At 42.9% G+C, this 21,447-nt stretch overlaps 1 protein-coding gene across 1 annotated transcript in view; it reads right to left on the reverse strand.

Moving 5' to 3' along the window:
• Positions 1 to 5,914, reverse strand: part of txnl1 (thioredoxin-like 1) — a 35,777-nt gene extending 29,863 nt beyond the window's left edge. The window contains exon 1 of the mRNA XM_072252234.1: positions 5,686 to 5,914. Coding sequence (XP_072108335.1) covers positions 5,686 to 5,780 — 95 coding nt within the window. The 5' untranslated portion in view covers positions 5,781 to 5,914. The remainder of the gene's footprint in view (positions 1 to 5,685) is intronic.
• Positions 5,915 to 21,447: the final 15,533 nt, after the last annotated feature.

Below are 21,447 nucleotides of genomic sequence, written 5' to 3' on the forward strand. Positions count from 1 at the left end.
CCCAGGCTACTCCACGAGGAGAGGGAAGAGATTGCTCAGCCTCTGGCTAGGATCTTTATGTCCTCATTGTCCACGGGTAAGATACCAGAGGATTGGAGGGAAGCGCATATTGTCCCCTTTTCCAAAATAGGCAGTAGGGATAGTCCGGGTAATTATAGGCCAGTAAGCCTTACGTCTGTGGTGGGAAAGCTGTTGGAAAAGATTCTTAGAGATAGGATCTATGGGCATTTAGAGAATCATGGTCTGATCAGGGACAGTCAGCATGGCTTTGTGAAGGGCAGATCGTGTCTAACAAGCCTGATAGAGTTCTTTGAGGTGGTGACCTGGCATATAGGTGAGGGTAGTGCAGTCGATATGATCTACATGGATTTTAGTAAGGCATTTGACAAGGTTCCACACGGTAGGCTTATTCAGAAAGTCAGAAGGCACGGGATCCAGGAAAGTTTGGCCAGGTGGATTCAGAATTGGTTTGCCTGCAGAAGGCAGAGGGTCGTGGTGGAGGGAGTACATTTGGATTGGAGAGTTGTGACTAGTGGTGTCCCACAAGGATCGGTTCTGGGACCTCTACTTTTCATGATTTTTATTAACGACCTGGATGTGGGAGTAGAAGGGTGGGTCGGCAAGTTTTCAGACGACACAAAGGTTGGTGGTGTTGTAGATAGTGCAGAGGATTGTCGAAGATTGCAGAGAGACATTGATAGGATGCAGAAATGGGCTGAGAAGTGGCAGATGGAGTTCAACCCGGAGAAGTGTGAGGTGGTACACTATAGAAGGACAAACTCCAAGACAGAGTACAAAGTAAATGCCAGGATACTTGGTAGTGTGGAGGAGCAGAGGGTATCTGGGGGTACATGTCCACAGATCCCTGAAAGTTGTCTCACAGGTAGATAGGGTAGTTAAGAAAGCTTATGGGGTTTTAGCTTTCATAAGTCGAGGGATAGAGTTTAAGAGTCATAAGGTAATGTTGCAGCTCTATAAAATTCTGGTTGGGCCACACTTGGAGTATTGTGTCCAGTTCTGGTCGCCTCACTATAGGAAGGATGTGGAAGCATTGGAAAGGGTACAGAGGAGATTTACCAGGATGCTGCCTGGTTTAGAGAGTATGCATTATGATCAGAGATTAAGGGAGCTACTGCTTTACTCTTTGGAGAGAAGGAGAATGAGAGGAGACATGATAGAGGTGTACAAAATATTAAGAGGAATAGATAGAGTGCATAGCCAGCGCCTCTTCCCCAGGGCTCCACTGCTGAATACAAGAGGACATGGCTTTAAGGTAAGGGGTGGGAAGTTCAAGGGGGATATTAGAGGAAGGTTTTTTACTCAGAGAGTGGTTGGTGCGTGGAATGCACTGCCTGAGTCAGTGGTGGAGGCAGATACACTGGTGAAATTTAAATGACTACTAGACAGGTATATGGAGGAATTTAAGGTGGGGGGTTATATGGGAGTCAGAGTTTAAGGGTCAGCACAACATTATGGACTGAAGGGCCTGTACTGTGCTGTACTATTCTATGTTCTAAATAATACTGAGAATTGGAGTCTTTGAAAGTGAGTCTGTAGGTTCTGGAGTCAGTTCAGTGCTGAGGTCCCAGAGAAGTTATCAATGCCGGTCAAGAAGTCTGATGGTTGTAGGTAAATGACTGTTTTTGAACCTGGTAGTGTGGGGGCCAAGCTCCTGTACCTCCTATCCAATGGTAGTAGCAAGAAGACAACATGGCCTGGATGGTGGGGTTCCTTGATAATGGATGCTGCTTTCCTGTGACAGTGCTCTTAGTAGATGTACTCAATGGTGGGGAGGGCTATGCCTGTATCCACCACTTCTGTAGACTCTTCCAAACATGGCATTGGTATTTGCATAGTAGGCTGTGGTGCAACCATTCTGTACTTTCAAACAAACATACAGGTTGTATTCTCCACTTGGATCCATTCAACTGCAATCAAGTCAGATGGATCCAAAAGGAGAGTCGAACACCCACGTAGGGGCTTACAGAGAACGAGAGATTGAAGAAGAGGTTGCAGTTTCAAGGATGCAAGTCCTAGGTTTTACTTAAAGAGGAATGATGATAACAGAATGGGATGAAAGAGTGACAGTATCTAAAAAAGCTATTAATCGATGTCACCCAACAAGGGAGCCAGCAAAAGAATTTGATTGGTCACCAATTTAGCAGACTGAAGGAGTGGTAAGTAATGCAGCCAAAACACCGACAATGATATGGGAGCAGAGGGAGAGATTACTGCAATGTTATCCTTTGACTGCAGTTAAACAGAGTAGAATCAGGCATGAAAAGTCCTCCCAAGTTGGACAATGAAGATGATCTACTGAAGGATGGTGGAAAGGTCTTGTCAAACAGTGAAGCAACTTCTTGATGAGGCATGGTTTACCATAATCCAGGGGTTCCCAACCTTTTTTATGCCATGGAACAACACCATTAAGCAAAGGGCACTTGGACCCCAGGATGGGAACCCCTGCCATACTCAAAGTCAGATGGTCGGTCATTTGTGACGTTTATTAAGTTGTAGTACAATGAAACTATAAACACTCCATTTCCAGAAAAGGTGCTTAAAAATTTGGGAGGAGGCAAGACCTGTGAGGAATGAATATTAGTAAGGAGATAGGAAAATGGTTTGCTTGGGAAAAGGGTTGGAGAAGACATTAGATTCAGAAAAAAATTACAGATTTGGGATGGCATAGTAACGTAGAGCAACTGTGTTACAATGCCAGTGATCACCCATCGGGATTCGATTCCCGACACAGCCTGCAAGGAGCTTGTACATAAAATCTGTGCCAGCCTGGGTTTCCTCACACAATCTAAAGACATATGGTTAGGGTTAGTGAGTTGTGGGCATGTTATGCTGGTGACACTGGCGGGCTTGCCCCCAGCATAATCCTTGGGCTGTGTTTGTCGTTGACGCAAAACAATGCATTCACTGTATATTTCGATATTTTAATATGCATATGACAATTAAAGCTAATCTTTCCTTCTAGATTTGTAAAAGAGGCCTTAGCATTCAAGAAAAGGTATCCATTAATAGGTAACTTGAGCAAAATGGAATGTTGATTGGTCAGCACTAATCATTCAACACAGTGACGGCAGTGATACCACCTTCACTGACTCTTAAGTGAATCAATCCAGGTTGTCCTCTCCTGCTCCCTCCATTACCTCATCCTCCAATTATTCAGTTCACTTTTGAGTGTTATTATTGAAGTTGCTTCCAACACTTTCAAGCAAATCATTCCAAATCACACCAAAACACTGTAAAAAAAACGTTTCCTCATATCACCTCCAATATCTTTGCCAAGAACTTCCATCTGTTCTATGGTTTCTCATCCATCTGCAACTAGAAACTTGTCTTGACTTGTTTACTCTCTTGAAATTATTTACAATTTTCTGAATATTTCTCATTACATTGAAGTCCACGATCTCTAATATCATTCCAATATTTCCATTCTGCACCCATTCAAGGTCATGGTCAACTACAGTGCACAGATGAGAACACGAGACTCAAGTTTCAGGTCAAGACCGCTATAGGGCACCACTGTGGCGTAGCGGTTAGCAACATGCTATCACAGCTCGGGGTTATGGGAGTTCAGGGTTCAATCCCGGCATCCACCCTCCCTGTGGAATGCACTGGTTTTCTCCAGGTCCTCCAGTTTCCCTCCACAGTCCAAAGAGCTACTGGCTAGGTTAACTGCTATTGTAAATTGCCCCGTGAATAGATTAGGGTCAAATCGAGTTTGTCGGGGGTTGCTGGGCTATGTGGTCAAAGGCCAGAAGGGCCTATTCTGTGCTGTATCGCTAAATATGATGAAAGGTCTCAGACTGAAATGCCATGGATGCTGCCTGACTTGCTGAGTTCTTCCAAAGCATTGTGTGTGTTGCTCTTGATTTCCAGCATCTGCAGAAACTCTTGCGTTTACAAAACTCCAGTTGTGGTCTGATCTACCTTATATGAATCTGTTTGAATGCTATTCCTCTCATGAAAAATCCAAGGTTAAAAATCATAGACTGACTTTAAACTATCCATCGCCTATTTCCTTACCCTTTCAAAGGTGTCTTATAGTTATATGTTTACTCTATATACTCATGTGACTTCCCATTCGTCAGCTTTAAATATTAACTTATAATTTCTACTTAACTCACAGAACTTGGTCACATAAAAGTATTTTCAACTCTACAGATGTAAAAATAATTAGCCACGTTTACAAATAGTAATGGATAAAAGAGAAATGGAGGGCTTTGGGAAGGGGCAGATTAGATCAGGGGTTTCCAGCCCTTTTTATGCTATGGACCCCCACCATTAACGGCGGAGGTCTGTGGATCTCAGGTTAAATTGATCTTAGAGTTGGTTAAATAGTCGGCAGAACACTGTGGGCTGAAGTGCCTGTACTGTGCTGTAATGTTCTATTATTAATTACTCATCAAGTCAAGTTTTCTCTTTAAACTGCATTTCACCATACACAGACATCAATTTATACAATTTTTTAAAAATTCTAACACTATTCGACATTCTGATATTGCTTTTCCCTTGCTCTACCTCAATGTACTGATGTAATAAAAAAACAATTTACCAACATAAGAGACCAGACAACCTTAGTCAAATCTCCTTTATTTTACAACTGCCCCTTACGAATGAGCATTTTTAATTACCTCCATCATTTTTAATTCTATTCTTAAAGTGAATTAAATTATCTTCCAGATGATTTTCCAACTATCCTATTTTTCTGATATTTACACATTCCCTGCAAAACTTTTTTTTTACTAATTTTAAAACTAACGAATCCAGGAAACAGCTTAAGATGCATTACCCAGCTTGACCAATTCATTCCATTGCCAATAATATTAACCTCACCATGATCGGCCATACTCTATCAGCATTATTATTTCGATCTAGAATACCTTTTAAATTGAAGATCCCTACCACAATCAATTGACAAACTGGGTAACAGCTTCTTCCCCCAGGTTGTGAGACTAATGAATGCCCGCCAACACCAAGGACTCATCATTAGAACAGCAAGCTGCTTACTGTAGTGTTTGTGCACATTACATGCATTTTGGATTATGAACTCATCTATGGTAATATTTTGTTCTGTGCTGTAGATGGTACATGTATTATGGGTGTACTGTACCATGGTCCGGAGGAACAGTGTTTCGTTCAGATGACAATAAACTTGAACTTGAAGTACAGATTGTTTTTTTTACTGCTCTTTAACGAATACCAACCATTATGTCTTCTTCCCTGCCCCACCCCTTCCCAGTCACCAGAGAGACCGCTAGAAATCTGGAGCAACACACAAATGCTTGAGGAATTACGCTAGTCAGGCTGTGGAGAGGAAATGGACTTCTTCGTGTCGGGGCCCTCCTGCCAACTCCTTTGATCAAACCACTATAACTTCCTCTGTTCCAAGCAACACAGACAAATTACTAGAGGAACCCAGTAAGTCAGACAGAATCTATGATAAGGAATAAAGAGTCGACAGCTCCTGCATTTTCTCTCTCTCTATATATATAACTATTTCCGGCATCAGCAGTATCTCTCGTGTTAATGACTCTCCGTTCCGAGCAGGTCGGCACAGAAAGGGGGATGGCGCCATGCCCACAGTCCGCTCGGGCTCCAAGTTAGGCCGCAAAGCCTGGGCCTCGAGCAGGAAACCCAAACCAACCCCCAGGTCCCCGATTGACAACTCACCCTTTCATAGTGAACTTCACCACCGCTAACCTGCAGCCGGCGTTCGTCAGCTCGGGCTGGAACTCGGAGTCCGCCTCCACCACTTTCACTCTCATCGTCACGCAACTGAACCCGGCGATAATTCACCGAGAGTGGCCTCAACTTTAATTTTAAAAAAATTAATCTGATTTTAAAATGGGGAAAAAACGCGCTCCGGCCGCAAACGCGCAGGGAAAATCACCAGCCAATAAAAAACGTTTCCCCGCCTCTTCGCGTCGCCTATTGGCTCTGGAGCCCGGGCCGTGCCCGGCGCTATCGTTCAATTTCTCTTATGATTGGTAGACACGGTAGTCAGTCAAAGGAGGTTCTGGCCGTCGGAAGCCGTCCTCCTTGCGTCCAGGCAGGTGGCCTGGTTTTCTTTGCTAAGTCATGGTGGGAACAGGGAAGTGCTGCATCAGCGCCCTTCCTGGAGGCCAGGAGATCAAGAGGCATTAATTAGGGTTGCCCCTCTTATCTGGCGGGTGGCATGAGTTTCTTTGCAAAGCCATGAAGCCAGCAGAGAATTGAAATTGGTTTATTCTTGTCACATGTGCATAGGTACAGTGTGAAATACTTCTCTTGCATACTGGAGAAACTCAGCAGGTCAGGCAGCATCCATGGAAACAAATAAACAGTCGAGTCTTCAGACCAAGACACTTAACCATCTTGTGTTTATGATATACTGTTCATGCAGATGAAGTCATTACAATAGTGCATCGAAGAGATAGGGTAACTAATGAGACAGTACTCCAACATGCCCATACAAAAAGATCTTTAATGAGAACATTAAAAGAGAGGAAACTTAAATTCCTGGGCCACGTCATCAGAAAGGGAGAAATAGAATGCCTTACAAGGCCGTATGCCTGGGAAACACAGAAGAGGAAGGCAAGGAAGAAAATATATGGACACTGAAAGAACTAACGGATCCAAGTGTGCGAGATATCATTGACGCTGCGAGGGATCGTTCGATGTGGAAAGCCATGATCGCCCAAGCATGTAACGCGCAAGGCACATGAAGAAGAAGAAGTGCATTGAAGAGTAGAACAAAGTTAAACAACAACAGAATGATGAATAAAGTGTATCAGCTACGGTGCAGGTGCCATGCAATAAGGTGTTAGAATATTTAACTATCTATTTAGCATGGAACAGGCTTTTCTGGCCAAATGAGCCAGGCCGACCAGCAACCCACCTATTGGAATCTAGCCTAATCACAATTTCAATAACCAATTAACCTTAATTGGCCCAACGATCTGGCCTCCACAGCTGCATGTGACATCAAATTCCACAAATACACTACCCTTTGGTGAAAGGAATTTCTCCGCATCTATCCTGAGGCTGTGTCCTCTTGTCCTCGACTCTTCTACCATGGGAAACATGCTTTCCACATCTACTCTGTCTAGGCCTTTCAACATTCGAAAGATTTTAATGAGATCCCCCCGATCCTTCTGAAATCCAGCAAGTACAGACCCAGAGCCATCAAAATTTCTCATATGATAACCATTCCATTCCTGTAATCATCCTTATCAACCTCCTCTGGACTCTCCAATGGCAGTACATCTTTTCTAAGATAAGGGGCCCAAATCAGTTCACAATACTCAAGGTGGGGCCTCACCAGTGTCTTACAGAGCCTCAGCATCACATCCTTGCTCTTATATTCTAGACCTCTTGAAATGAATGCTAACATGGCATTTGCCTTCCTCACCACCGACTCAAGTTAACCTTCAGGGTGTTCCGCCCAAGGATTCCTGGATTTTCTCCGCATTTAGAAAATAGTCCACACATTTATTTCTACTATCAAAGTACATGACCATGCATTTTCCAACATTGTATTTTATTTGTCACTATCTTGTCCATTTCCTAATCTTTCTAAGTCCTTCTGCATCCTACCTGTTTCCTCAACACTACCTGCCACTCTACCAATCTTTGTATCATTTGCAAACTTGGCAACAAAGCCATCTATTCCATCATCTAAATCATTTATACACAGCAGAAAAAGAAGTGGTCCCAATACCAAACTCTGCGGAACACCACTAGTCACTGGCAGCCAACCAGAAAAGGAACCTTTTATTCCCACTCCCTGCCTCCTACCAATCAGCCAAAGCTCTAACCATGTTAGTAACTTTCCTGTAATACCATGGGCTCTTAACTTGGTAAGCAGCCTCATGTGTGGCACCTTGTCAAAGGCCTTCTGAAAGTCCAAATGTACAACATCCACTGCACCCCTTTATCTATCCTACTTGTAATCTCCTCAAAGAATTCAAACAGGTTCATCAGGCAGGATTTTCCCTGAAGGAAATCATGCTGACTTATTCCTATCTTGTCCTGTATCACCAAGTACTCCATCACCTCATCCTTAACAATTGACTCTTAACATCTTCTCAGCCACTGAGGTCAGGCTAACTAGTCTATAATTTCCTTTCTGCTGCCTTTCTCCTTTCTTAAAGAGTGGAGTAATATTTGCAATTTTCCAGTCCTCTGACACCATGCTAGAGTCCAATGATTTTTGAAAGATCTTTACTAATGCCACCACAATCTCTAATGCTACCTCTTTCAGAACCTTAGGATGCAATTCATCTGGTCCGGGTGACTTATGTACCTTTAGGTCCTTCAGCTTTTTGAGCACCTTATCTCTTGTAATATTAACTACACCCACCTCTCTCCCTTCACAAACTACAACATCAGGCATACTGCTCATGTCTTCCAAGGTGAAGACTGTAAATACTTGGTTAGTTCATGAGCCATCTTCTTGTCCCCTGTTATTATTTCTACTGCCTCAATTTCTAGCTGTCCTATATCAACTCTCATTTCTCCTTTATTTTTAACATACTTGAAAAACTTTTACTATTCACTTTGATATTATTTGCCAGCTTGCTTTCATATTTCATCTTTTCCCTTCTATTAACTTTTTTAGTTGCCCTCTGTAGGTTTTTAAAAACTTCCCAATCCTCTACCCTCCCACTAATTTTTGTTTTGTTGTATACCCTTTCTTTTGCTTTTACCATGGCTTTGACTTCCCTTGTCAGCCACGGTTGTACTATTTTACCATTTGAATATTTCTTCATTTTTGGAATACATGTTTTACTGATGTTGTTTTCTCTTGTTGCGGGTGTTGTTCTGCTCAACATAGAGAGGATGCTATATTGGCGCCAGAATGTGTGTGACATTTGTGGGCCGCTCCTTAGGTAGTGTTGATTATTGAAGCCAATGTTATTTTCACCCTTCCTTGTCAGTTCTGAAGAAGGATCTTGGCTTGAAACGTCAACAGTTTATTCATTTCCATAGATGCTGCCTGGCCTGCTGAGTTCCTCCAGCATTTTGTGTGTGCTGTTTTGGATTTCCAGCATCTACAGACTTCCTGGTGTTTCTGATTTACTGCTCCATTGTGAAGGCTCTTCGAGGTATGCCTACCCTGAAGGAACCTAAATCTTCTCTTCGACGAGAGCTCAGTGAAACTCCCTCTCACCACTCACCCTCTGTGCTCTCTGCTGTCTCCGACTCTTCAACCATCTACCGGATTCCTTCCTCTCCAGCCAATGACTTTTCCCACCCTCCCGGCTTCACCTATCACCTTCCAGCTACCTGCCTTCCTTTCCCACAAATTTTTTATTCTGATGTCTTCCCCCTTCCTTCTAAGTCCTGAAGAAGGGCCTCAGCTCAACATATCAAATGGTTATTTGTTTCCGTAGACGTGCCTGACCTGCTGAGTTCCTCCAGCGTCTTGCATGTTTTACTCTGGATTTCCAGCATCAGCAGACATTCTCGTATTTATGACACAGATAAGCAGGTAACGGTCAGGAGAGGGAAGGGCAGGAGTCAGATGCTAGAGAGTACCCCTGTGGCTGGACCCCTTAACGATAAGTACTCCTGTTTGAGCACTGTTGGGGGTGGAGGTGACGGTCTACCTGGGGGAAGCAACAGTGGCCGTGCCTTTGGCACAGAGTCTGGCCCTGTGGCTCAGAAGGGTAGGGAAAGGAAGAGGATGGCAGCAGTGATAAGGGACTCTAGAGTTAAAGGGTTACATAGGCGATTTTGCGGATGCAGGAAAAAAGTACAGATGGTCGTTTGCCTCCCAGGTGCCAGGGTCCGGGATGTTTCTGATCGTGTCCACGATATCCTGAAGTGGGAAGAACAGCCAGAGGTCCTGGTACACATTGGTACCAATGACATAGGCAGGAAAAGGGAGGAGGTCCTGAAAGCAAACTACAGGAAGCTAGGAAAGAAGTTGAGAAGCAGGATCTCGAGATTACTGCCTGTGCCACGTGACAGTGAGTATAGGAATAGAGTGAGGTGGAGGATAAATGCATGGCTGAGGGATTGGAGCAGGGGGCAGGGATTCAGATTTCTGGATCATTGGGACCTCTTTTGGGGCAGGAATGACCTGTACAAAAAGGACGGGTTGCACTTGAATCCCAGGGGGACCAATATCCTGGCAGGGAGGTTTGCTAAGGCTATTGGGGAGAGTTTAAACTAGGATCGCTGGGGGGGGGGGTGGGGTAGGAACAAAACTGAAGAGACGGCGGAAGAGGTGGTTGGCTCACAAATAGAAAGAGTGCAGCAGGGAGGATAGGCAGGTGAAAGAGAAGGGATGCGCTCAGACCAATGGTTTGAGATGTGTCTATTTTAATGCAAAGAGTATTATGAACAAAGTGGATGACCTTAGAGCATAGATCAGTACTTGGAGCTATGATGTTGTGGCCATTACAGAGACTTGGATGGCTCAGGGGCAGGAATGGTTACTTCGAGTGTCAGGCTTTAGATCTTTCAGAAAGGACAGGGAGGGAACCAAAGGAGGTGGGGGTGTGGCACTGTTGTTCAGAGATAGTTTCATGGCTGCAGAAAAGGAGGAAGTCATGGAGGGATTTCCACTGGGTCTCTGTGGGTGGAAGTTAGGAACAGGAAGAGGTCAATAACTCTACTGGGTTATTGGGTGGAGACCAACAGAAACAGGGACATTGAGGAGCAGATAGGGAGACAGATCCTGGAAAGGTGTAATAATAACACGGTTGTTGTGGTGGGAGATTTTGATTTCCCAAATATCAATTGGCATCTCCCTAGAGCGAGGGGTTTTGATGGGGTGGAGTTTGTTAGGTGTGGTCAGGAAGGTTTCCTGACACAATATGTACAAATGTTGTAGATAAGCCTACAAGAGGAGAGGCAGTACTTGATCTGGTATTGGGAAATGAAACTGGTCAGGTGTCAGATCGCTCAGTGGGAGAGCATTTTGGAGATAGTGATCACAATTCTATCTCCTTCAACATAGCATTGGAGAGGGATAGGAACAGACAAGTTAGTAAAGCGTTTAATTGGAATAAGGGGAAATGTTAAGCTATCAGGCAGGAACTTGGAAGCATAAATTGGGAACAGATGTTCTCAGGGAAATGTACGGAAGAAATGTGGCAAATGTTCAGGGGATATTTGCGTGGAGTTCTGCATAGGTATGTTCCAATGAGACAGGGAAGGGATGGTAGGGTACAGGAACCGTGGTGTATAAAGTCTGTTGTAAATCTAGTCAAGAAGAAAAGAAGAGCTTATGAAAGGTTCAAAAAACAAGGTAATGATAAAGATCTAGAAGATTATAAGGCTAGCAGGAAGGAGCTTAAGAAAGAAATTAGGAGAGCCAGAAAAAGCCAGGAGAAGGCTTTGGCTGACAAGATTAAGGAAAACCCCAAGGCATTCTACAAGTATGTGAAGAGCAAAAGGATAAGACGTGAGAGAATAGAACCAATCAAGTGTGACAGTGGAAAAGTGTGTATGGAACCGGAGGAGATAGCAGTGGTACTTAATAAGTACTTTGCTTCAGTATTCACTACGGAAAAGGATCTTGGCAATTGTAGGGATGACTTACAGTGGATTGAAAAGCTTGAGTATGTAGATATTAAGAAAGTGGATGTGCTGGAGCTTTTGGAAAGCATCAAGTTGGATAAACCACCGAGACCGGACAAGATGTACCCCAGGCTACTGTGGGAGGCAAGTTAGGAAATTGCTGAGCCTCCGGTGATGACCTTTGCATCATCAATGGGGACAGGTGAGGTTCTGGAGGATTGGAGGGTTGCGGATGTTGTTACCTTATTCAAGAAAGGGAGTGGAAATTATAGACTCACTTTAGTGGTTGGTAAGTCGATGGAGAAGATCCTGAGAGGCAGGATTTATGAAAATTTGGAGAGGCATAGTATGATTAGGAATAGTCAGCATGGCTTTATCAAAGGCAGGTTGTGCCTTACGAGCCTGATTGAATTTTTTGAGGATGTGACTAAACACATTGATGAAGGTAGAGCAGTAAATGTAGTGTATATGGATTTCAGCAAGGCATTTGATAAGGTACCCCATGCATGGCTTATTGAGAAAGTAAGGAGGCATGGGATCCAAGGGGACATTGCTTTGTGGATCCAGATCTCGCTTGCCCACAGAAGGCAAAGAGTGGTTGTAGACCAGTCATCTTCTGCATGGAGGTCAGTGACCAGTGGTGTGCCTCACGGATCTGTTCTGGGACCCTTACTCTTCGTGATTTTTATAAATGACCTGGATGAAGAAGTGGAGGGATGGGTTAGTAAGTTTGCTGATGACACAAAGGTTGGGGGTGTTGTGGATAGTGTGGAGGGCTGTCAGAGGTTACAGCGGGACTTTGATATGATGCAAAACTGGGCTGAGAAGTGGCAGATGGAGTTCAACCCAGATAAGTGTGAGGTGGTTTATTTTGGTAGTCAAATACAATGGCAGAATGTAGTATTAATGGTAAGGCTCTTGGCTGTGTGGAGGATCAGAGGGATCTTGGAGTCTGAGTCCATAGGACACTCAGAGCTGCTGCGCAGATTGACTCTGTGGTTAAGAAGGCATACGGTGCATTGGCCTTCATCAATCGTGGAATTGAATTTAGGAGCCGAGAGGTAATGTTGCAGCTATATAGGACCCTGGTCAGACCCCACCTGGAGTACTGTGCTCAGTTCTGGTCGGCTCACTACAGTAAGGATGTGAAAACCATAGAAAGGGTGCAGAGGAGATTTACAAGGATGTTGTCTGGATTGGGAAGCATGCTTTATGAGAATAAGTTGAGTGAGCTTGGCCTTTTTTCCTTGGAGCAACGGAGGATGAGAGGTGATCTGATAGAGGTGTATAAGATGATGAGAGGCATTGATCGTGAGGATAGTCAGAGGCTTTTTCCCCAGGGCTGAAAAGGCTAGCACGAGAAGGCACAGTTTTAAGGTGCTTGGAAGTAGGTAAAGAGGAGATGTCAGGGGTAATTTTTTTTACGCAGAGTGGTGAGTGCATGGAATGGGCTGCTGGAGACGGTGGTGGAGCCGGATATGATAGGGTCTTTTAAGAGACTCCTGGACAGGTACATGGAGCACAGAAAAATAGAGGGCTATAGGTAAGCCTAGTAATTTCTAAGGTAAGGACATGTTTGGCACAGCTTTGTGGGCCGAAGGGCCTGTATTGTGCTGTAGGTTTTCTATGTTTTTATGTTTCTATATTTCGATGTACATGATTAATAAATGAATCTAAATCTGAATCGACTTTGATTATTACCATTGCTAATGTTGCTGTTGTTCTTTTCTGGGCCTTGTGACACATCAGGTGACAACCTTGCCGTTCCTTTAGCACTTTTGTCTGCTTTTTATGAGGCCGAGTTGCTAACTTGGCGCTCAACCCAGCACAGATGAAAAGCGTATAAAGGAGCCAGCCGGATTCAAACCTAGGACCACTCACCTCGAAGTCCAGTGTGAATGCAGCGCACCACCGGCTGGCATACCCTTGCTAATACTTGATATTTAGTTTGAATTTACACCCTTCTCCACATCAGTGATTAGGTTTCATAACAATCACTATGACAATGAAAAAATAATGACATGAAAATACTTATGAGCTAGTGAATTAGGCACAAGAAGAGGCCACTTGTTCCTTCAGGTTTGCCCACTACTTCACAACATCATGGCTCATTTAAATGTAACTTAAATTCTGCAATCTTCTCTTCTTGTGTGAACCTTTCAATGAATAACAATTTGCTTAATTCAGCCCGCTATGTACCTTGAATTTTGGAGCAGATGGTTCCTTTTCACTAGGAGTTAAGCCAAACCTTCCAGAATGCAATGATTTTTCTTTCAAAATCTTCCAAAGCAGATCCTGTAAAATATGAAACATGTTAGATTGCCAAATATACTTTTTGCTTTGAAGAGTACATCAAATGATACTAAAATAATTTATGAATACACGCAACACACATCAAAGTTGCTGGTGAATGCAGCAGGCCAGGCAGCATCTCTAGGAAGAGGTACAGTCGACGTTTCGGGCCGAGACCCTTCGTCAGGACTAACTGAAGGAAGAGATAGTAAGAGATTTGAAAGTGGGAGGGGGAGGGGGAGATCCAAAATGGTAGGAGAAGACAGGAGGGGGAGGGATGGAGCCAAGAGCTGGACAGGTGATTGGCAAAAGGGATATGAGAGGATCATGGGACAGGAGGCCCAGGGAGAAAGACAAGGGGGAGGGGGGAAAAACCCAGAGGATGGGCAAGGGGTATAGTCAGAGGGACAGAGGGAGAAAAAGGAGAGAGAGAGAAAGAATATGTGTATATAAATAAATAACGGATGGGGTACGAGGGGGAGGTGGGGCATTAGTGGAAGTTAGAGAAGTCAATGTTCGTGCCATCAGGTTGGAGGCTACCCAGACGGAATATAAGGTGTTGTTCCTCCAACCTGAGTGTGGCTTCATCTTTATAGTAGGGGAGGCTGTGGATAGACATATCAGAATGGGAATGGGATGTGGAATTAAAATATGTGGCCACTGGGAGATCCTGCTTTCTCTGGCGGACAGAGCGTAGGTGTTCAGCAAAACGATCTCCCAGTCTGTGTCGGGTCTCGCCAATATATAGAAGCTTTTCCTTCAGTTAGTCCTGACGAAGGGTCTCGGCCCGAAACGTCGACTGTACCTCTTCCTAGAGATGCTGCCTGGCCTGCTGCGTTCACCAGCAACTTTGATGTGTGTTGCTTGAATTTCCAGCATCTGCAGAATTCCTTGTGTTTGCGTTATGAATACATGATGCATTTAAATTTTTCTTATTTTTTAATTTTGGAGACATTTTGCATTAAGAGATTTGAACGCCAATCCATAAGACCATGGGATATAGGAGCAGAATTAGGCCATTTGGCCCATCGACCCTGCTCCACCATTTAATCATGGCTGAGTTATTATCCCTCTGAACCCCATTTTCCTGCCTTCTCCCTGTAACCTTTGACACCCTTATTAATCAAGAACCTATAAATGTCTGCTTTATACCCAGTCACTTGGCCTTCACAGCCTTCGGTGGCAATGAATTCACACAGATTCATCACCCTCTCGCTGAAGAAATTCCTTCTCAACTCTGGTCTATGGAATGTCCTTACATTCTGAGTCTGTGCTTTCTGAATCCTGACCCCCCCGCCAACCTCTGCACGTCCACGCTATCTAGGAATTTCAGCATTTGATGGGTTTCAATGAGATCCCCTCTCATTCCTTTGAACTGCAGCAAGTACAGCCCCGAACCAGCAAATGCTCCTTATACGTTAACCCTTTCATTCCCCGAATCACTCTTATGAAACTTCTCTGGGCCCTCTCCGGTGGCAGCACATCTTTTCTCAGATAAGGGGCTCAAAATGGCTGACAATACTCCAGGTGTGTTCTGACCAATGCTTATAAAGCCTCAGCATTGCATCCTTGCTTTTATATTCTAGTCTTCTTGAAATGAAAGTCAATATTGCATTTGCCTTTCAATGCTATGATGCCGGCCTGAGTCAGTGAAAGAAGGTTTGCTCTAAATGACAAAGGTTTATTAGTAATAGCAAAATGTCAGTGCCATGACAAAGCAGATTTGTGCAAACGTCAGTACCTTAATTAAAATTACCGGGAACAAAATAAACGTGACATTAGTTGACAACAATCAGTATATCATAATTTTTTACTTGCCTTATCTATGTTTATTATTGAAATATTTATCTTTGTTTCCTGTAAAATATAGTTCAGAGTTCAAAGTGGATATATTTATGGATATTTTTAATCTTTCCCTCTCCCAGTATGTATTGCCCTCCTGTTTCAATTCATCCGTCATTGTCCCTGTACCTAAGAAAACCAAGGTAGCATGCCTGGACGATTGCCGCCCTGTCGTACTCATCTCAATTATAAGCAAGTGCTTTGAGAGGCTGGTTAATGACTACATCCGCAGCATGCTATCTCCCACACTGGAACCCCTACAATTTGCCTACCGACGGAATCGGTCTATCGATAGCCACACCATAGCCACAGCACTACATAACATCCTCACTCACTGGAGAAGAGAGATGCACACGTTAAAATCTGTTTCTGACTACAGTTCAGCATTGAACATCATAATTCCCTCCAGACTTGACAGGAAGCTCAGAGACTTTGACCTGCACCCCACCTTGTGAAGATGGATCCCAGACTTCCTGTCCATCACCATCACACCAACACCATCACACTGAGAACGGGGGCCCCCCAGGGCTGTGTGCTCAGTCCACTGCTGTTCACTTTGCTGACCCACGACTGTGCAGCAACATACAGCTCGAACCACATCATCAAGTTCGCCAATGACACGACCATGGTGGGTCTCACCAGCAAGAACGACGAGTCAGCATACAGAGAGGAGGTGCAGCGGCTAACGGACTGGTGCAGAGCCAACAACCTGTCTCTGAATGTGAACAAAACAAAAGAGATGGTTGTTGACTTCAGGAGAGCACGGAGCGACCACTCTCCGCTGAACATTGACGGCTCCTCCGTTGAGATCGTTAAGAGCACCAAATTTCTTAGTGTTCACCTGGCGGAGAATCTCACCTGGTCCCTCAACACCAGCTCCATAGCCAAGAAAGCACAGCAGTGTCTGAATTTTCTGCGAAGGCTGAGAAAAGTCCATCTCCCAACCCCATCCTCACTACATTCTACAGAGGATGTATCGAGAGCTTCCTGAGCAGCTGCATCACAGCCCGGTTCGGGAATTGCACTGTCTCGGATCACCAGACCCTGAAGCGGATAGTGAGGTCAGCTGAGAAGATCATCAGGGTCTCTCTTCCCGCTATTACAGATGTTTACACCACACGCTGCACCCGCAGAGCTAACAGTATTGTGAAGGACCTCACACACCCCTCACACAAACTCTTCTCCCTCCTGCCATCTGGCAAAAGGTACCGAAGCATTCGGGCTCTCACGACCAGACTGTGTAACAGTTTCTTCCCTCAAGCCATCAGACTCCTCAATACTCAAAGTCTAGACTGACATCTACATCATTTATTATTATATTGTAATTTGTCCTCTACTGTGCCTATTGTCTTGTTTATTAATTATTGTACTGCCCTGCACTGTTTTGTGCACTTTATGTAGTTCTGTGCGGGTCTGTAGTTTAGTGCAGTTTTTATGTTGTTTTACGTAGTCTAGTGTAGTTTTGTGTTGTTTCATGTAGCACCATGGTCCTGGAGGAAAGTTGTTTCGTTTTTACTGTGTATTATACCAGCAGTGTATGGTCAAAATGACAATAAACTTGACATGACTAACAGTAACTATAACAGAATCAATGATGACCAACAAACTACAGTTTTCAACCAGAGTGCAGAAGACAACAAATACAAAAAGAAGAAATATTATAGTAAATAAATAAGAGATGAAGCATCCTGGAAAGTGAGTCCGTCGGTTGTGGCAAAATTTCAATGAGGGGGAAAGTGAAATTGAGTGAAGTTATCCACTTTATTCAAGAGCCTGATAGTTGAGGGGTGGTAATTCTTCCTAAACCTGGTGGTGCGGTTCCTAAGGCTCTAAACCCACACTAACCCGTAACCCTCTATTTTTCTTTCATCCATGTGCCTGTCCAAGAGGCTCTTAAATACCCCTAATGTTTTAGCCTCCACCACCATCCCTAGTAAGTCATTCTGGGGACCCACAACTCTCTGTGTAAAAATCTTACCCCTGATGTCTCCCCTAAACTTCCCTCCCTTAACTTTGTACATATGCCCTCTGGTGTTTGCTATTCATGCCCTGGGAAACAGGTACTGGCTATCCACCCTATCTATGCCTCTCATAATCTTGTAGACCTCTATCAAGTCCCCTCTCATCCTTCCATGCTCCAAAGAGAAAAGTTCCAGCTCTGCTAACCTTGCCTCTTAAGACTTGTTTTCCAATCCAGGCAACATCCTGGTAAATCTCCTCTGCACCCTCTCCATAGCTTCCACATCCTTCCTATAATGAGGTGACCAGAACTGAACACAATACTCTGAGTGTGGTCTTACCAGGGATTTGTAGAATTGCAACATGACCTCTCTACTCTTGAGCTCAATCCCCCTATTAATGAAGCCTAGCATCCCATAGGCCTTCTTAACTATCCTATCAACCTGTGCAGCGACCTTGAGGGATGTATGGATTTGAACCCCAAGATCCCTCTGTTCATCCACACTCTTAAGTAACCGACCATTAACCCTGTACTCAGCCTTCTGGTTTGTACTTCCAAAATGCATCACCTCACACTTATCCAGATTGAACTCCATCTGCCACCTTTCTGCCCAACTCTGCGTCCTGTCTATATCCTCTTGTAACCTTCGACAACCTACAGCTCCATCCACAACTCCACCAATCTTCGTGTCATCTGCAAACTTATTCACCCATCCTTCCGCCTCTTCATCCAGGTCATTTATAAAAATCACAAAAAGCAGGGGTCCCAGGGCAGATCCTTGCGGCACTCCACTAGTCACCAACCTCCAGGCAGAATACTTTCCTTCCACTATTACCCTCTGCTTTCTTCCTGTAAACCAATTTTTTATCCAAACACCCAAGGTTCCACTGATTCCAGGCCTCATGTCTTTCTGGATGAGTCTCTCATGGGGGAACTTGTCAAATGCCTTGCTAAAATCCTTTTCTTTCTTTCTTTTTAAATCTTTTTATTAATTTTCCAAAATTATGAACAGAATAACGGTATTGATACAGAGAAATTGGAATAATCTTATTATTGATAAACGTGTACAAAAAAGACTTCAAATAATACAGGTGTAATAGACTTCCAAACTCTTAATATAGTTAATCATAGAGAGAAAGGAAATAAAAAGAAAAAAAAAATGCACAGAAAACCCACCAAAAAAACCAAAAAAGAACTAAATACTAAACCCGAAAAGAAAGCAAACGGAATAAAACAAGGCTAGACCAATATCTTAAATCAAATATATTCAATAATGTCATCAACTCCGCTCCTCTATGCATATATTTTAAGTTAATAAGAAGAATTCGGAAAAGGTCAAATTACATCATATGAAAATGTTGAATAAATAGTTTCCAAGTCTCTTCAAATTTAACCAAAGGATCAAAAATGTCACTTCTAATTTTTTCTAAATTTAAACATGATATAGTTTGGGAAAACCATTGAAATGTGGTAGGAGGTTTGGTCTCCTTCCAGTTCAATAAAATGGATCTTCTGGCCATTAAGGTAACAAATGCGATCATCCGACAGGCTGAAGAGGATAAAAGTCTGTGTTCCGTCACTGGCAAACCAAAAATTGCTGTAATGGGATGGGGTGGTAAGTCAAAACGCAAAACTGTTGAAATAATATCAGAAATATCTTACCAGAATTCTTCCAAGTGAGGACAGGACCAAAACATATGAGACAAGGAAGCCACCTCAGAGTGACATCTATCACAGATAGGGTTTATATGGGAATAAAAATGAGCCAGTTTATCTTTAGGCATATGGGCCCTATGCACTACTTTAAATTGTACTAACATATGTTTGGCACATATAGAGGAAGACCTAACTAATTGAAAAATTTTATCCCATTTCTCTATAGGTAGGCAAAGTTGAAGTTCCCTTTCCCATTCATTTTTAATTTTATCAGATATAACTGTCTGTAATTTCACGATTATATCATAGATAGTTGCTATTAATCCCTTCTGAAAGGGATTTAAACCTAAAATTTTATCGATGATATCAGTAGGGTGGTGAAATCGGGAAGGTAGGCAGCGTGGTATTTAAAAAATTTCTTATTTGTAGATATCTAAAGAAATAGGATTTGGGCAAATTAAATTTATTAGATAACTGTTCAGAAGACATGAAACAGTTATTCAGAAATAAGTCACGGAAACATGTAATACCTTTCATTTTCCACATCAAAAAGGCTTGATCCATAACTGAGGGTTGAAAAAAAATTAGATATAATAGGGCTTGATAATATAAATTTGTTCAAACCAAAAAATTTATGAAATTGAAACCATATTCGTAATGTAAGTTTAATTATTAGATTAAACATTTGTGTGTTCAATTTAGATAATACAAAAAGAAGTGAAGTTCCTAAAATGGAAGTCAAAGAGAACCCTTGTACAGAGTAATTTTCAAGGTTTACCCCATTGTGGACTTGGAATTATATTCCAATCTTGTGTCCAAAATATTAAATATCGAATACTAATTGCCCAATAATAGAATCTTAGATTCGGCAATGCTAAACCACCATCTTTCTTGGACTTCTGTAAATTTTTTTTACTTAACCTGGGATTTTTATTCTGCCATATATAGGAGGAAATTTTAGAACCAATAGTATCAAAAAAAGATTTAGGAATAAAAATTGGTATCGCTTGGAGTAGATATAAAAATTTAGGTAGAATAATCATTTTAATAGCATTAATTCGGTCAATCGGTGATAGAGACAATGGGGACCACTTAGTAATCAATTGTTTATCCTGACTAATTAACGGTGAAAGGTTGAGCTTGAATAAGTTCTTATGTCTCTAGGCAATTTTAACTCCCAAATAAGTAAAATAGTCAGTAATCACTCTGAATGGTAAACATCTATAACTGGGAAGCTGCATATTTAATGGAAAAAGTTCACTCTTACCAAGATTCAATTTATAACCAGAAAAACTGCTGAATTGAGCAAGCAGAGTTAATAATGCTGGAATGGATTTCTCCGGGTTAGATATATATAATAGTAGATCATCTACATATGGTGATAATTTATGTATCTAATTTCCACGGGTAATACCAAATATATTAGCAGAGTCACGAATAGCAATAGCCAACGGTTCCAGGGCAATGTCGAGTAATAGTGGACTAAGAGGGCAACCCTGCCTAGTACCACGGAATAATTGAAAAAAGGGAACTAACATCCATGTAGACCACATCTACCGCCCTACCCTCATCAGTTTCTTTTGTTACCTCTTCAAAAAACTCACTTAGACTCGTGAGGCATGGCCTTCCCTTCACAAAGCCTTGTTGACTATCCTTGAGTAGACTGTACTTCTCCAAATGCTCATAGATCCTATCCAGAAGAAACCTTTCCAATAGTTTGCAGACCACCGGCGTAAGACTCACCGGTCTATAGTTCCCAGGATTCTCCCTATTACCTTTTTTAAATAAGGGAACTACATTTGCCATTCTCCAATCCTCTGGCACCTCCCCTACAGCCAAAGAGGATTCAAAGATCATAGCTACTGCTCCAGCAATCTCTTCTCTCACTTCCCACAGCAACCTGGGGTATATCATGTCCGGCCCTGGGGACTTATCAATCTTGATGCTCTTAAGAAGGTTCAACACTTCTTCTTCCTTAATCTCCACATTGTCCAGCACACAGGCCTGTTCTATTTCAACCTCACCCTGATCAAGGTCCTTTTCACTTGTGAATACTGAAGCAAAGTATTCATTTAGGACCTCCCCAATCTCTTCCGCCTCCAGGCACGTTGCCTTCTTTATCCTTTAGCGGCCCCACCTTCATTCTTGTCATCCTTCTGTTCTTCACATAC

The sequence above is a fragment of the Mobula birostris genome, chromosome 3, assembly GCF_030028105.1.
Source record: "Mobula birostris isolate sMobBir1 chromosome 3, sMobBir1.hap1, whole genome shotgun sequence".
NCBI classification, from domain to species: Eukaryota; Metazoa; Chordata; class Chondrichthyes; order Myliobatiformes; family Myliobatidae; genus Mobula; species Mobula birostris.